The following is a 16,333-nucleotide window of genomic DNA, read 5'->3' as shown; positions in this document are numbered from 1 at the left end:
CTAATTTGAAAAAGTTTAAAAGACAGTTAACTTTGTTAGACAATAATCCGTAGGTGGAGCAGTGGGAAAGCCGGTGTCTGTTCACACCTCAGCCACCTTCCAGCCTGCAAGGTGAAAAACTGAAAAGCCAGTGTGGGCTCTCCTCTGACCTGCCCACCCTCCTGCCCACCCACCAAGATCTTGCTTCTTACCTCTTCTCTGCTAACATCCATGTTCCACACTGCGATGCCACCATCCGCCGAGCAGGAGACGAGCTGCCTCGTAAGTTGCAGGTAGCACAGTGACTGCACCCTGTCACTGCAAATAACACAAGTCACATGTCAACATAGAAAAACCAGAAGCTCGTCCCTGGAGCCCAGCACTCTGCCTTCCTTCTATTACTGGCTGTTGCTTTATCACTATTTATTTGGTATGGTAACGAGGACTGTATCATGAACCACACCCAGCATGCTTTAACACATTACCCATGTAATTACCATGGGTAGAGAGAAATAAACAATGCCACTCCTTTTGGATCTGGCACTTAAGCAACAAGTTGGAGAGGATGAAAAAACTGCAGATATGTGTGTCCATCACCACAATCTATTTACTTATTCAAAACCAAGACGGAATGGCACTCTTACTGAAACTCAGTTCATATGAAGAAGTTCATATGAACAGCCATCTGCACACACAGCCACAGGTGATACACGTGAACAAACAGACAGGGGAACTCTGCCCTCTTCCTGGTGCCAGGAAAGTAATCTCCTGACCTATTAACTTTGGCATCTAGGTTTTTTTTTTTTTTTGGCTAAATTTCAACTTGATTCTAAATTACAGTAAACAGCTATGGTCTGGCCAGCAATAAGGAAGAAAGAAAATCGGGGTGAGGGGGTAAAGGAGGTGCTGCTTTTCAAAGGCTAGAGGACACACACTAAGTATTCCAATGTCAGAGCTTAAGTGGCCATGGCTGCCAACACACACATTACTTTTTGATGAACTACATCTTAGGGTTTAATAAAATGCTCATGCCTCCAGTGCAGGAGGAGCCCAGTATTTTAGTACACACAACCTGCCACAGTCAAAGTTTTCACGTCCAGTCTCGAATCCATGTAGTTACTCACGGGGAAAGAAGAGCAGTGACCTCTTTGGACTAAGAAGGAAGAACACCTTACATGCCATTTTCTTTTTACTCAGGACTGGCAGAAGCAATTAAAAGTGAATTCAGCCCGATCAGGATGCTGCTATCTTACACAACAGGACAGAGTACCAATGCCCTCCCCTCCTGCCTCTGACGCCCCACCCCCAACCCCCTCCAAATGGTGACATACTGGTGGCCCTGAAGGAGGAGTGTCCGGCCTTTCCGTCCCCCGATGTCCCACATGATGACGCTGTTGTCAGATGCTCCTGAGAAGAGTAGCCTTTGGATAGGGTCCCACCAAAGGCAGGCGATACTACCTAGGGATGTGAGAGAGGAGTCAAACAGAACTCAGTATCAGGACACACAGGCGCGACTGTGGGAAACCCCACCATCAGCTGAGCCTTTGAGTAAAACATCTATTTTGGGATACAAAGGGTCATTCAAACCACAATCTCATGTGTCATGGAGAACACACTGTAAATCCATTATCCAAACTTGGAAGTTGAGGATTTCTGAGCCACACAGCTATGAATACAAAGGCCTTCAAAGTTTTTCCTTGTTTTGTACCAAAATTTATAAAGTAGCTAGATATAAAACATCAGTTCACAAAACTTCTGAAGAGGAAAAAAATCCCAATATTCTATGAATAAACATGCACAGTTGGTGGTGCACATTTTATGCAAGATAGAAATCTAGGTTACTCCTGACCCACGAGACTGTATAGACATTTACTCTAAGATGCTTTGAAAATTATTGCCTCAAGAAAAAAAGTAAGTTTATTAAGTAAATATGCCAAAGAAGTTTGAAAAGAAAGAGAAAGAAGAAAAAAGAGAAGAAAAGAAAAGAAAAGAAAAGAAAAGAAAAGACTCGACTCACCCTTTATATTTCACACACTGCTAACTTATCAAATTGAATGCCCTTAGGGAAATCTTTTGTTTCTAGAGATTTCTCTTGCAGGGGTGTCTTCAGTTGGTACTACTAATCTAGGCACTAGCTGCTAACCAACAGTAATTCTGAGCCAGTGATATATGCTAATAATTCTCCTGGAGGTATTCAGAAAGTGAAGAGGTCACATGCACAAGCAAGTAAGAAAAGCCAGCTTCTCACATAAACTTTCTCAAAACAGAATAAAAGTGAAAGACAAAACAAAAAGTAGTTGCGAAATGAGCTTAGTGGCCTTATTTTTTCCCCATGAGTTCTGTTGAGTCCTATGGCCCTCATGTGTCAGTGAGCAGCCTGAATCACAGACACACTGACGCTGAAAACCACTAAGTAGTTTTAGCACCCATTCCACCATCAGAAGCTCAGAGACCCTGGAGGGTCCAGAGCTCATGAGAGAATCCGCCATGCTTGGGAGGGGGCTGCTATGGGAGCCTTGCTTTTCTGCAGCAGAGTTTCTAAGTTTTTTCCAAAGCACAGTTCATTTTCCTTTCACCTTTTCCCCAGAGTCCCTGATAGTGGGTGGACAGTCTAGGTCATCTAAACAGTTTAGCTAAAGTGTGTGATATACCCAGCTTGCTGCACTTGAAAGCCTAAGTTACTAAGTACAAGTACCATCTTAAACAGATCCACAACAATCCTCAACAAGTCTTCAGCAATTCAGTCTAAACTATAGGCCCCCAAAGTTCCAATCTGTGTCACAACAGAAATGGGATCCAACAACCTCTATAAAAACCACACTGCATTTCAGCTCAGTGGTCAATGAAATGAACTTAACACTCATATGTACATAGAAGGTTCACCCAACTCAGCCAACGGGAATTTTACGTTCCTCCACAGAAAGCCACCATTACCATGAGTGAATCTACTCCTGACCCAGAGCGCAGTGACCAAGTCTAAGGCTGACCAGCCCTCGAAGTTTCTCTAATGGCACCACTCTAGAAACTACCAAAATCAGAATGGCAGTAATGAGAATTCTTCCCAAGGTCTGTTTAAAAGAAATGGTCTGGGGATGGAGGCATAGGTTAGTGGCAGAGTCCTCACTTGGCATGAATCAGGCCCTGAGATCAAAACCAGTACTGTGCCCACCCTTCCCAAAAAAAGTTCTTATGGAAACAATAATTTTAAAGGTTATTGGGTATGGTGGCTCACAACTGTAATCCCAGCATTTAGGAGACTGGTGGAGGAGGATTATTATGAACTGAGGCTAGCCTGAGCTGCACATTAAGTTTGGGGTCAGCCTGGGTTAGCATCAGATCTGCCTTAAAACAGATCAATCAATCAACCAATCAATCAGTAAACAAGGTAAGCAATACAAGGCACCCATATGAACAATCCAGACAAGATTTCTGATGTATGAAGCTGACCTGACCCTAAGTTTTCTTTTCAATCTCAGCACATGGAACTCAAACTGAAATACTACGGCAGCTCATAAGGAGTGGACCACTCCCAAGCCCACAGAGCTGACGACTGAATTTGGATGCCTGACCTAGGTGAAAAACACATGAGTGGAGCCTACCTTCATGTCCCTTGAGGGTCGTGATAACCGAACAGGTGTTCTGCTCCAGCTTCAGCAGAGTGATTTGTCCCGAGTAATCACCGACAAAGGCATGCTGAGTATCCAGATCATACCTGAGGAGAAGCAGTCAAGGAAAGGTAACCGGACCCATTTCAATACATTCACACACAGCAAGCAAAGCCAGCCACAGACCGCAAACCTGAAATCACAATGTGACAGGCAATGAGCAAATGATAATTAGGTGATAGGTATACACTGAAAGAAAAATTAAGTATCAGATTCACAAGCAAAGCTAGAATCCATCCAACAGTTGTTACATCGAGGGCAGTATCATAGGAACCAGTAATAAAACTCATGAGAGCCGGTAGAGATGGCACATAGGCAGTGATAGTCAAGTTGTAAGAAACCATTAAAACACACACACACACAAACACACACACAATGGAACCAGATGTTTTATGAAATATCTATAAAAATGATGTCATACTGACAGCAAGTACAGGATATGGACTTATCTTCCTTTTTGCCTAGATAATCCAAATTTAAATGATAACAATGGCTTACTTTATGGGTTGATAGTTCCATAGTTTGGACTCAGCTATCTGTTGTGACAGCCATCTTGAAGCATATTAATTACCAGTAGCAATTCATTTTTCTCTCACTCTGTAACCATGGACACTTATAGGACACCAGTACTGGCTAGGAAACAACACAGTGACGGCTAGTGTTCTACAGCACAGGTCAGGAGAACGACAAGCCAGCCATGGCTGTGATCTTGTGCTGTGCTCTGCAAAGCCAATATAAGAGGTCTTATACGAGACAGAAAAGCTCACAGAATATAATAGATGAGCACCTCTCCCTTGAGCCTAAACTGTATGGTGCTATTTTAAATTTTTATCTTAACTATCTCATGTTGTGTATTCATTTGTAACAAAAATTAGTTAAGTAATGCTACATTTGTTTGTGGGAGAGGTGTACCAGGGTACTATCCATGGGGCACATGCAGAAGTCAGAGGACTATATTCGCAAGTTAGTTCTCTTCCATGTTGGACCCAGTGATCAAACTTGGGTTGTCAGACTTGGTTGTAAAGACCTGCTCTGCTGAGCCATCTTGTTGGCTCATAACAAATGTTTTAAGTGAAAACTTTTGATGGCAGGGCAGGCAGGGAGGGGAGGGAAGGAATTTCGCTCTTCTATTCAACTATAAGAGAGAACTATCCAGGGAGCTGCCTGCTGTTGATCACCCTCATCCATCAGGTCAGTATATCTCCTGTTAGCATTGGTGCACACAGCAACCAGAGGTCACCTGGAGCACAGGTGCACTATGGGTAAAGCTGGAACCTTAAAGCAGGATTATCATCATCTGGGACATCTGAGGCACCTGTGAGAGTACTGTAAGAATTAAAGCCCCCTTTCACATTAAATAAATAAATAACTACAAACATAAAAGGAAGTTTTGTATGCCGCTCCTGACCGGCCACTTGTAAAGCACAGAGTGAGGCACAGTCTTCCATTTTGTAATAAAGAAATGAAGGGCAGGGCCTGCATTAGCCAGGTCCTACAACTTTGTATATATATATAAAAAAATTGACAGCACCCACAGAAAACACATTTATGTCATCATTTTTCACAGACAAGCTCTATACCAAAGAAAAGGAGACACAGAGGTTCTTAGATTTTAGGATAAATCCACAGGGGTCACTGTCTTCGAACAGCTAACAATTCAATTCCAAATTAAGCAGCAAGGTGAGATGGGGCAGGGAGGAGGGGGTCAGGCACTCTGAAGGATACTGCAAACAGGAAGCCCATGATGAGAAGAAGTGACGGCCAAGCATGTTCCCGCTGCGTGTGCACATCCAGCTCACACACTTGTCGTGGCCAGTGCTGATCACCCACTCGGCAGCCAGGCTGAAGATGATAGCAGACACTCGGTTCTGATGGGCTGTAGGCAGACAAAGGGAGGGTCAGTGCCCTTCAGGAAGGATACCTCTCCGCGGACAGAGCTGGGGCTCAGCTTCCCCAGCATGAAAGTGACTGTGCAGGCATGATCCCAGGAAGATTCCAGAGAATCTACCTCTTCCCAAAGCCCTGGACCACCCCAAATGGAAGACTATCAGAAGCCAGGAACCATTGAGGAACCATCTGTTCTCAAGAAAGATTCCAGTAACAAAAAAAAAATTATCTGCCCATCTATGTTCAAAGGAACATTTTAATTTTTGTTCTGACAACATTAATATCCTGTATATATGACAATTATGGGGTTTTCTCAGCAGAGCAAAGGTGGGTTGTAGCTGGTGATTACTACAATGTATGACCCTTCCTGCCATGAAGGATGGATGTACCCTCAAACTTTAAGATAACACAAACCCTCTTTTCTCTCTTAATTTGTCTTTTGTTAGGTCTTTGGTCACTGTAATCAGAAGAGTAAATTATATACCTGGCTAATATCTTTTGTACTTGTCTAGTATAAAATATACCCATTTTAAAACAAATTATTATCAGTAAGTTTTTTAAAATTTTTATGTATAGTTTTTTATTATTATTTGTAAAGACGGACCATCTGTAAAGTTCTTTGATGTAGTAGCTGAGAAAGAAGAAAGCTTTTCTATAACTCAGCCTCTGAAATATTTCTGGCTGATTCCAGGCCGCCCTCAGGCCATGGCATGACTCTGGTTCATCTGGCACACAACTTTGCACACAGTTGGTATCTAATAAATGCTCTAGTTAATGAAGTTAGAGCCGAGAAAGAAAACAGGCGACCTTTGCCTCAGCTGTGTGAGCTGCTCCCGAAGAACTGAGGAACACAGAGAATCAGTTTTGTCATGCACACAAACCACATGCGCCTGAAGACCCCGAAACTTCAAGGGTGCTGCAGCTCTGAGCTCTAGGTGACTGGGTGGCTGAGTGGCTTTTGTTTTACTTTTTTCTGATTTAATGGTATTTCTAATTTCCACAAACACAGGGTGCTTATTAATTTCAGATACAAACACTGAGAGACGTGGCTTTTATTCATAGAATAAATCTTTTAAGTAAAAGATGAGTTTGATTTGACTGACCCCACTTTTTCCCCACTAGATCTGTAGCTGTCAAACTGGGAAAAGACAAGGTGTATCTTGGCTCACAGTCAAGACCTCAGGCTGACTCTCAGGAAGAGCTGTCCTGTTCACAGGCTTAGATCCTTTCTGTTGTTGAAGTTTTTCAATGTTTTCTTTAGGACAGGATGGTGAATGCTTAATCTGCTTCACCCACAGTTTCTAAATTCTCCCTTGGGGTAAAATTAAGAATGTGGCAAACCATATTCAGTCGTCTACATGGCTTTTAAGATGTCATAAGTCACCAATGAAATGCAAACATGAAAACCACCACAAAACATATAGCGCACAGAGAACTCTGCCACCTTAATACACACTTTATAAAACGTGTGTCACATTTGTTCCAAAGAACACCTTTTAACTCAGCTACAGCTACTGCACCTCCATGGGAACAGAAGCACACAGCTCGAATGGACATTCACAGAAAACAAATGACCAACACTAAGTAAAGCTCAGGCCATTTTAAACCTGTGAACTTTTCTATCGCTCTGGTATCAAATAATAAGGCAGTAGTGTTGGGAAGATCCAGCAAGAGGGCTCCCCATGGAGCTGCACTTTTGCTTGAAAAGAATTTGCAAAAACATTTTCGTAGCATTGAAGAAACTTTTTAGTGTCTGACCTGGCTATTCTGCTTGCAGGAATTGGTCTTAAGTAGAAGTCATCAAGATTAAACATCTAGAGTCATTGTCACAGTCGAGGGCACACACATTTACACATGTAACTATTAATTACACTCACAGATATGTGCATGTATACAAAAACACATACATGTATACTGTGCTGTATGTTAACCAAAACCTGGAAACAGTGCATACCTTCTTCCAATAATAGAAACAATGGTGAAATTAACTCTTGCACCACAACCCAATATACAAAAATGTAAATGCCAGGAAGCAGGAAAGGATGATAAATGACTTATCTCTCATATAACTAGTGCAATACAATGGAAATGTTAGCATGGAAACCTACCTTGTATCATAGGAGAGGACATTTCTAGCTTTATGTGTATGTATCTAAATGTGTACACGTGCCAGAGTGTGTGTCATTACCTGGATAGGTCTTGATAAAATTCATTTTATTAAAATCTTCAGAAACGTGAAATTCCTAAAAGCAAGCATACGCAACAAAAAGACAAGTTACAGTTCTTAAAATGACAGGAGCTCAACTTGAAAAATGAAGCAAGGTCCAAAGAGACACAGCGCTCAGGATGAGCTACAGAGGGATGGGAACCTGTCCTAGGTCCCCTGTCCTTCAAGGAGGATTTCAACAGTTGAATTCCTACAAACTGTGGCTGGCCAGTTCAGACTTGAGTGCAGTGCTTCCTCCAGAGACCAGCCACGCTCTAACTGCAAATGTTTGTGTATGTTGCTGCTTCAGCTCTACAAAAATAATTAATAAACCCCTCAAAATAATGGATAAGGAACACAACATTAAAGACTTGTTATCAACAGAGCTGATGACTTACAGAATAGACATGGGAATGGCTCAGCAATTTAATGAGGAAAATATGCACGTTGTGTGCATAAATATACCCTATAAAACATGAGTTTGAGATTGTGGAGGGTCTTTTGCTATTCTCCAAATAACTAGGAGGGAAAAAAAGCAAATACTTTTGTAATGCAAAGAATAAATGAAAGTCAGAAGAGTATGCACTAACTAGGAATCCTACTGGTCAATGTTAAATTGTTAAGGTGCTATGAAACACACGCATTATAAATTGTAGACCAAGAGTGAGAAAAGCACACAGAAAGAAAGACAGACTTCCTGTCCTCTGTCTGGCTTTGCTGGACACCAAAGTTCATGAGCACCGTAAAGGAGAATCTGGAGAATCTAGACAGAGGCGGGCCCACCTGGGGATCAACTGCTGACTACAGCAGGATTAGATCTGCACGGTCCCTTTGTGCTGGAGTCACAACTCCCCGTGTGCAGTAACAGCACCCTGCCCTTCAACCAAAAGCAGGACTCGAAGAATCCCTCAGAAGATGTACGGAGACTACACACCGCCACCTGGAGAAGGTGCCTGCAGCTTACACCTGAGGGTTTCTTATCTCACGGGAGCATGTGCATCATCATGACATCCCTAGAAAGTCTTTGGAAAGAGACAGGCAGAGCTTTGCCACTGATTGCTACTCTGTGTAGAGCAGCCCTTGACCCACAGCCAATGCTGTATGAATCCCAGGGCAGCAGCCTATACCCTTCCTTTTGGCTTTCTTCTTAGTCCTTAGACATAATCAAGGCATTTTTACATTAAAAGACAAATCAACAAAACAACAATGAAGCTCTTTGACCTACACAAGACTCTTTGTCCCTTCTCAGTAAAACCCTTTTCTTATGATCAGCTACACTAACCACTGACAGGCTTCCTACCAAGGTCCCTCTCCTATCGCTGTGCTCCAGGCTTCTGTCTGCAAGGAGAGTGTGCTCCCTCCTATCCCTGCTGGCTGCCTTATGTATTTACTTATCTGTTTTTTAATTAACATGTAAAATACTAGATAATCTTTTGGACATTTTCCAACACACAGTGTTTTTATGGTTCTCCCTGCTCCAGCATTTTGCCACCCCTCTGTGACCTCAGTCCCTTTTCTTTTCTCATGACCGTTGTGTCTTTGTACCCAGGCTCTAACCTTCCCCCTTTGCCAATCTTGATCTCCTTTCTAGCTTTTTGAGATTACCTGCTCTTACATCTGTTTATATATAAACACAGGCAGCTAATTACAGCTTGATCTCAACCTTCTCTGCCAAGCATCTCCTCTCTCCCTTCACCAATTACTGACCTGTCTGTAAATGGCACCACAGCCCACTTAGTTCAAGCACCAAATCTACTGTCATCTGACATCTTCCTTCATCCTCTCAGACATGCCAGGAGGCATGTTAAGTACTCCACTCTGTCCATTTCTGATGCCACTGTCCCTGAGCCCAGACTCCTGGTTGACATAGTAACTTGACTTTTTTTTTTTGTTATCCAATCCAATCTCCATAGAGCACAGAGTCAGTCCTTTAAGAATACAGCCAAGCACAAGAATCCCATGACTGTAGAATCCCATCACTCTACAATACTATTACTCTAGAGGGTAAAGTGGAAGATTACAGGTTTGAGGCCAATGGGGGCTACACAGTAGGTTCTGGGATCAGCCTAAGCAATGGAGTAAAATCCTATCCAAAAGAGGTAGAGGGGGATGTGAAATACACCATAGCATTGGCCTGTCTAAAAATCTCTTGATAGCTTCTCACTAAATTTATAATAAGATATAAAACTTTATCCGTAGGCTTTGCATGACTGGGCCGCTATCCACGTCTTAGGTACGCCTGGGTCCTTCCTCTATCATTCAGTGCCACTCATCTAAGATGCCCTCTTCCAACTCAGACCTGGGCCTTCAAGGGAAAACTCTTACAAGAAAAGATAAGCGTAAAGTATCTGTTTGACAGGATTAGGCACATTCAGAGTAATATGGCCACAGATTAATGTATTCCTATGAAAACTAGAAAATGACCTTGAGTCTGGTAATTAATAGCTTCATAGATAATGTAGCCAAAGTACAAGCAAGTACAGAGAGAGAGAGAAAAAAGAAGACAAACTGAACTTTACAAAACTTAAAAATGACTGAATAGACAATCCTTAGGACAAGAGAGATTTTTGCAAATTGTGTATGTGATTGGAGTCTAGTGTCCAGTACTAAGCAAGAACTTAGAAAGTAAACCCAGCACACAGGATAGTGGCACTTGCCTCCTGGGTCAGCACTTTGGAGGTAAAGGCATGAAGGTGGTAAGTTCCTGAGTATCTTAGGCAATAAAGCATGTATCCTCTATCTCAAAAATAAAAGTAAAGTGAATAAAAGATTTCCTGAAATACTAAATAGTCACCTCATGAGCCGGAAATCCATTCCTATAGAGTCAACAAACTGAAAAACGCAGATTCAGAGACATCCACGATGCTACAGTAGCCATGTTCGAAACAGTCCCACAAGAAAATAATCCCAATGCCAACCAACTTATCAGTGGACAAAGTGAGATTGCTCAATTTAGGAGAATACTAGTCCACCATAAAAAGGTTTGAAGTAATTAATCCAAACTGCAACAGGGAAGACTCCTCAAGATACACTTAAGAAGCTACACACACATGATTCTATTCACATAAAATGTGTGGGATAAACATGCTGAGAAAGTAGCTTAGAGACAGGTGGCTGGGGGAGATGCTCCCAGGAGGAACTGCTGATGGAGCCGAGGGTTCCTTGGGGGATGGGCAGATGTTCTGCAATTCCAAAGTGGTGCTGCTGACTTGATCTAATGAATATACAACACTATAGACTATGAAAATGTACATGTAGAATGATGGTCATTGTGATACAGAGTTATATTTCTTTTCAGGAAACAAATAGGTATGTACACACAACTCAAAAAACACCAGTCAATAACAGACTGAAAATTTAAATATCTCATTCTTCACCAAAGGTGGTTCAAGGTACACTGCTTTTCCCCAGAGTCACGTAAGTTCCTGGATGAATAGCTGAGCCTTCTTCTCAGCTCTGTCTTACGCAGAAACACACATACACAGAGGTTCTCCACCCACCGTGTTAAAGGTGGCAGCAGCTACAGGTCTCTCTAGTCCACTGTAAAAGGGTTGTGCTCTGTGGGTGAACCAAGCACTGAGACTCTAACCATGAGAGCATTTTGAGACATGTGGAAATTGATTTATAAGCCCTAATTAAATTGAACCCATCTTCAGTCTAACATTTATAATGAATTAGACACCACTCATGACAAACAACCTGCTCAGCATAAGGAAGCATGAGGTAGTCTTACACAGGACATACTAAATACATGGACCCTACTTACCATCACAGCCCCGTTATCCTGGCCCACAAATATCCGCCTGCTGTCGTGATGGTAAGCCATAGAAGAGCAAGGAGCTGTGGAAAAGATCAAGACTACATCATGAGAAAAGCTAAGCACTGGAAACCATTGTTTAAAGTACATCGCTATTAAGAAGAGTTATGTGGCTTAGGTTAAAAACTAGACAAAAATGCTTTATGAAAAATAAATTATGCACACTGAAAATATAACTGAAGTTCCCCATGATTTAAATTCTAAACTGGAACACTTGAGTCTTCTCACAGTTACTTCTAGAGTTCTGGTGAAGTGAGGAGGCACAAGGTCTTGTCTGGGTGGAACTCCTACCGCAGCACGGATGCCTGCAGGAACCGGTGCTTCATCACGCTGCCCTGCCGCCCTTCCCCAGAGAAGACCAATGATTAAGTGGACTCTAAAAATGAAGGGTACTGGCATTTGAATTCCAATCCTGTGGCATGTGTGAGCAAGCCAGGTAACCCACCACAGGATTACTTTTTCCCAGTAGAAAAAAAAAGAATTACTCCCCTTTGCAACAGCACACAGCCATCGTAGTGAGCACAGCTATGATTGTATTACCAGTATCGGCCTCCTTCACAAACACACCCATTGCAGCCAGCCCAACTCTCTTCCAGGAATCATGGGCAACTTCTCAAACAAGAGAAACTCCAAATTGTACTCTGAAAATTGGAAGGAACGAGATTCCTAAAACTGACGGTTTGGAGACAGAACTGTTTGAGTTCACTCAGCATAAATAATTTAAGCTAACAATGAAAGAAGCACACACGAAAACACATGCCAGGAGGAAATGAACTAGATGTGCATGGCTTGAATTAAAATAAAAGAAAGACGGGCTGGGAAGTATAAGCTGGTAACTGAGCAGTGGGAAAGCAGAGGGAGGAAGATCACAAGGCCAACTTGCTTACATACACTGCAAGTCCCATGCCTGCTGGGCTGCATGCAGAGCATTGTTTCAAAGCCCAAAAGGAAAAGTCAAAAAGAAAAAAAGAAAGAAAGAAAAAGAAAAAAAACTTCAAAGGAAGTTTTCTCACTTCAATAGTCTTTTTTTTTTTTTTTTTTTTTTTTTTTAATCTAGTCTATCTATCTGTCTGTTTGTTTACCTACCTACCTACCTACCTGTCTATCTGGTACGGTGGCCAGGGGGAGCAGCAGTACATACCTCTTAGTATACATGTATGCACATGCCAGAGGTAGCCATTAGGTGTCGTTCTTTGATGGCTAGCTTTATGTTTTTAAACAGCATCTCTCACTGGGCCTCACAGGCTAACTAGCCAGTGAGCTTCAGGGACCTGCCTGTTTCCACCAACTTTTCTATCCCATGCCCTGCAATGCTGATGTTACAGGCAATCAGCACGTTATGCCCAGATTGTGGGTTCTGGGGATCTGAACTCAGGTCTTACTTGTGTGGCAGACACTTTACAGGCTGAGCAATCTCTCCAGTTCCTGAGCTCATACTCTGCCCACGAAAATATAAAATATAACACAAAACTGTACCCAAAGACAATTGTAGAATTACATTTAAGACTACTTCAGTTGCATTTGGGAGAGCTGTATGTGAAGGTAGATACTGACATTATACAAAAAAGAAAGAAGAAAGAAAGAAAGAAAGGAAGGAAGGAAGGAAGGAAGGAAGGAAGGAAGGAAAAGAAAGAGAGAAAGAAAGAGAAAAAAATTGGTGACAGATATCACCAGTAGTCTCTATCAGGCACAGAGGCACATGACGTTAATCCCGATATCCAGTAAGTAGAGGTAAGAGAATTTCTGAGAGTTTGAGGCCAGCAACATGTATTAAGTTAGGTTGTCTGAATTAAAAGATAATTATAAACACAAATACATTGCTAGACACACAAACATACATGACATCTCACAATTAAAACAGCAGTTGCTATGATGATTTAAGATTCCCCAGTTTTGCTTTCTTATCAGCTAATGATAAATTTTGGTATTGGCTTCAAGGCTCAATTCTTCTGATGCCTGACACTGTCATAAAACCACATAAATATGTAAAATTCCTCATTTTGTAAAAATGTCACGCTAAGTAATTTTATGACGCTAGAGACTTGCTATGTTTGCTGCTGTTGTTGTCTTGTGTGAGTAATTCGGGGCACATGTGAGGCAGTGAACATGTAAAGATCAGAAGACAACCTTCAGGAGTTTTCTCTTTCTACTGAGAGCTCCAGAGACCAAACACAGGTGGTCAGGCTCGTTTGAGATATAGTTATCCCCTCAGTCATCCCACAGACCTACAGTTTTTGAATTAAAAAGCTTCCCTAGTTTGGTTTGGATATAGTAATACCATTGCCTGTCTGTCTGTCTGTCTACCTACCTACCTATCTTTCCTGGATTTGAGGTTTCTACTGGGGTAAGCAATGTTCAGTTTAGAAACAAGGGTGGATAGGTCAACTACTCACACAGCTTTACAAGAAGGAGAAACACAAGACCATCTTTCAAACTACTGGCAACATATACATGAAAGGCACCTGCGAGTCTGAGATCACACAGGTAAAGCTCAGAGCAGACTGCCAGATGCACCCACTGAGGTTCATCCACAGTCTGTGGTGGGGGAGGCCAGGAGAACCTCTCACTGGTCACTATGGCTTTCATACTATAATGTAGAGCTGAGTGAGTGGCTGCCATAGACCGTCTGGTCCATGAAATCTCAATATTGCCACCAACATTGTACATAAGCCATTTGTGGATCCACCTCATTCTTTTGGTCGGCAGCAAGGTTCTACAGTCATAAGCAGTGGTGGATCACAATTACAGCCACAAGCAATTGACTCAAATCTCTTCAGCCTCAATTTCCTTATCCATAAAATGGCTATTGTAATGACATCATCAAATTATGTTTGCCAAGGAAAAAAGGCCTGGTGCATAAAGTAAGACAGAAACTGAGTCATCATCTTTCCTCAGCCACAGCAGATTCTGAAGGTGACTCTTGCTGAGGGAAGTAAGGTTACGGAGCAAGACTGGCCATGCAGGGCAATATGTTGTTACCTTGGTCACAGGAAAGTTGAACTTGGTAGATGGCCACTAAACACCTCAGATCCAGTAATCTGCAGATAGTTTGTAGAAACGACATTTTTTCTTGTATTTTGAACTTATTTATGCAAGAAATGTCATTTGAAATAGCAGTTACTTTTCATAAATCATTTGCTCTATCTTTAGTGCGCTGCTACTGCAGCATAGGCACTAAAGAGTGACTGAGTTGTGCATGGAGGCTCATGACTCAGACCCCAGCCATGAGAGGAAAGACAGAAGAACCGCTGGGAGTTCAAGGCCAGGTTACAGAGTGTCACCTTGACTCAAATAATAACTGCAACAACAAACTGCATCAGCAGCAGCTGAAAACAAGCTGACCATGTACAGAAGCACACTTGACATGCAGGTGCTAGCTAGCATGAGCTCAGAGACTATTCTTTCAGCCCTTCCTTCTGTAACCGGGAACTACCTCAGAAAAGCCAGTGAAGCCCAGTAAAGGATGGATGGGGACAAAGAGCACCATGGTCACATGCTCAAGATCTAACAGCCATGCTTGGGTGCTGGTGCCCTGGGGGGGTTGGGGGGGGGGACATTAATCAGAACAGGGGCCAGCAAAGGGCTCAGTGGTTAAAGGCACTTGCTGTCTCATGGTAGGAGATCAGATTTCCACATGCTGTCTTCTAGACCTCCACACAAAATAAATAGATGAAATGTATTACTTGTAATTCACAATAAAGTTGTAAAAAATAACTGAAGATTGGAGGGCTAGGAACATAGTTTCCCAACACTGCGAGTAGAGTTGGGGTTGGGTGGGTGTGAAGGATACAACTTACAGAGAGTAACAACAATGAGGGACAAAAATATCTCAGTCTATGGCTCTAGGGAGCATGGGCCCCAGTGTTCAGGACCTAAGAGGTTATTATGACCAAAATATAAACTATGGAGAAAAACAGGAGGTGGGAGGAATAACACCAACAGTGCCTGAGAGGTGTCCCGCCATGATGACAAAGCATTGCTGGTACTGGGATGAGTTCCCAGACCATTGCTTCCTTCCAGCTATCAGATCTGTGGCTGGGCCACTGGGAAGTAGAAGAAGCCTATTGGGTGGCTGCTGTAGCTAAGGAGGCCCAGAAGATATCACCTCCTGTGGCCCCGATGCTTAAACAGGCTCCGTGAGTACTTTAATACATCAGGTGCTTCCTATTTCAAGGGGAGAATTTGGTGTAAGAAACCAAGGTTACACAACCACAACACATGCAGACACAGGCAATGAGAAGGTTCTACTATCTGGCGTTCTGTGAGCAGCCTTTCAGGGAGTCTTCCGATAGGCTCCGTACTCCATTGCAAACTTACCTTTAAGCAGGATTTCATTTTTACTTAGTGATGTTATAAACATAAGAAAGTTGACCAGCTGTCTAAAGCTCTTGGACAGTCTAACACTGATAAACCACAGACTTTTGGCAGAGATTATTACAGGATCCAACACTGCACACACAATGAATACATGAGAGAATGCTGAGAGAGGAGAGGTGTTTGGAAGAATGACTCCCACTGTCCATGCTGTGACCAGTGTCACCAGGACTAGGACAAGTGTCACAAGCCCTCTTACAGAGGAACTTCACAGTGACCTTCAGGAACAAACCATTAAGCTCAAAACAAATCGTCTTCTGTTCCTAGGGGGTCATCTGACAGTGGAAGCCCTTAGTTCAAGGAAACCCCTCACTAAGGAACAGTGCCTCAAGCAGCCCCACAGCTGTGGCTGTCCACTGGGTAGTTACAAAGAGGCCTATGTACTCTACATACTCCTGGGGTTTT

General features: G+C 42.6%; 1 protein-coding gene across 4 annotated transcripts in view; it reads right to left on the bottom strand.

Moving 5' to 3' along the window:
• Wdfy1 (WD repeat and FYVE domain containing 1) overlaps positions 1–16,333 on the bottom strand; it is a 50,279-nt gene that overhangs the window by 10,546 nt on the left and 23,400 nt on the right. For 2 of the 4 annotated variants that reach the window (XM_034521798.2, XM_076914944.1), the window contains exons 3-8: positions 11,504–11,577; positions 7,720–7,774; positions 5,370–5,520; positions 3,579–3,691; positions 1,311–1,437; positions 192–297 (exon numbers count right to left, since the gene is read on the bottom strand). In XM_034521798.2, the coding sequence (XP_034377689.1) occupies positions 192–297; positions 1,311–1,437; positions 3,579–3,691; positions 5,370–5,520; positions 7,720–7,774; positions 11,504–11,577 (626 nt within the window). Of the gene's footprint in view, positions 1–191; positions 298–1,310; positions 1,438–3,578; positions 3,692–5,369; positions 5,521–7,719; positions 7,775–11,503; positions 11,578–12,094; positions 12,196–14,533; positions 14,593–16,333 lie in introns of all 4 variants that reach the window. The other 2 variants (XM_076914943.1, XM_076914945.1) reach the window with 2 other exon arrangements.

The sequence above is a fragment of the Arvicanthis niloticus genome, chromosome 17, assembly GCF_011762505.2.
Source record: "Arvicanthis niloticus isolate mArvNil1 chromosome 17, mArvNil1.pat.X, whole genome shotgun sequence".
NCBI classification, from domain to species: Eukaryota; Metazoa; Chordata; class Mammalia; order Rodentia; family Muridae; genus Arvicanthis; species Arvicanthis niloticus.
Note: the sequence above shows the minus strand (reverse complement) of the source record. Positions and strands in the feature narration are given on the sequence as shown.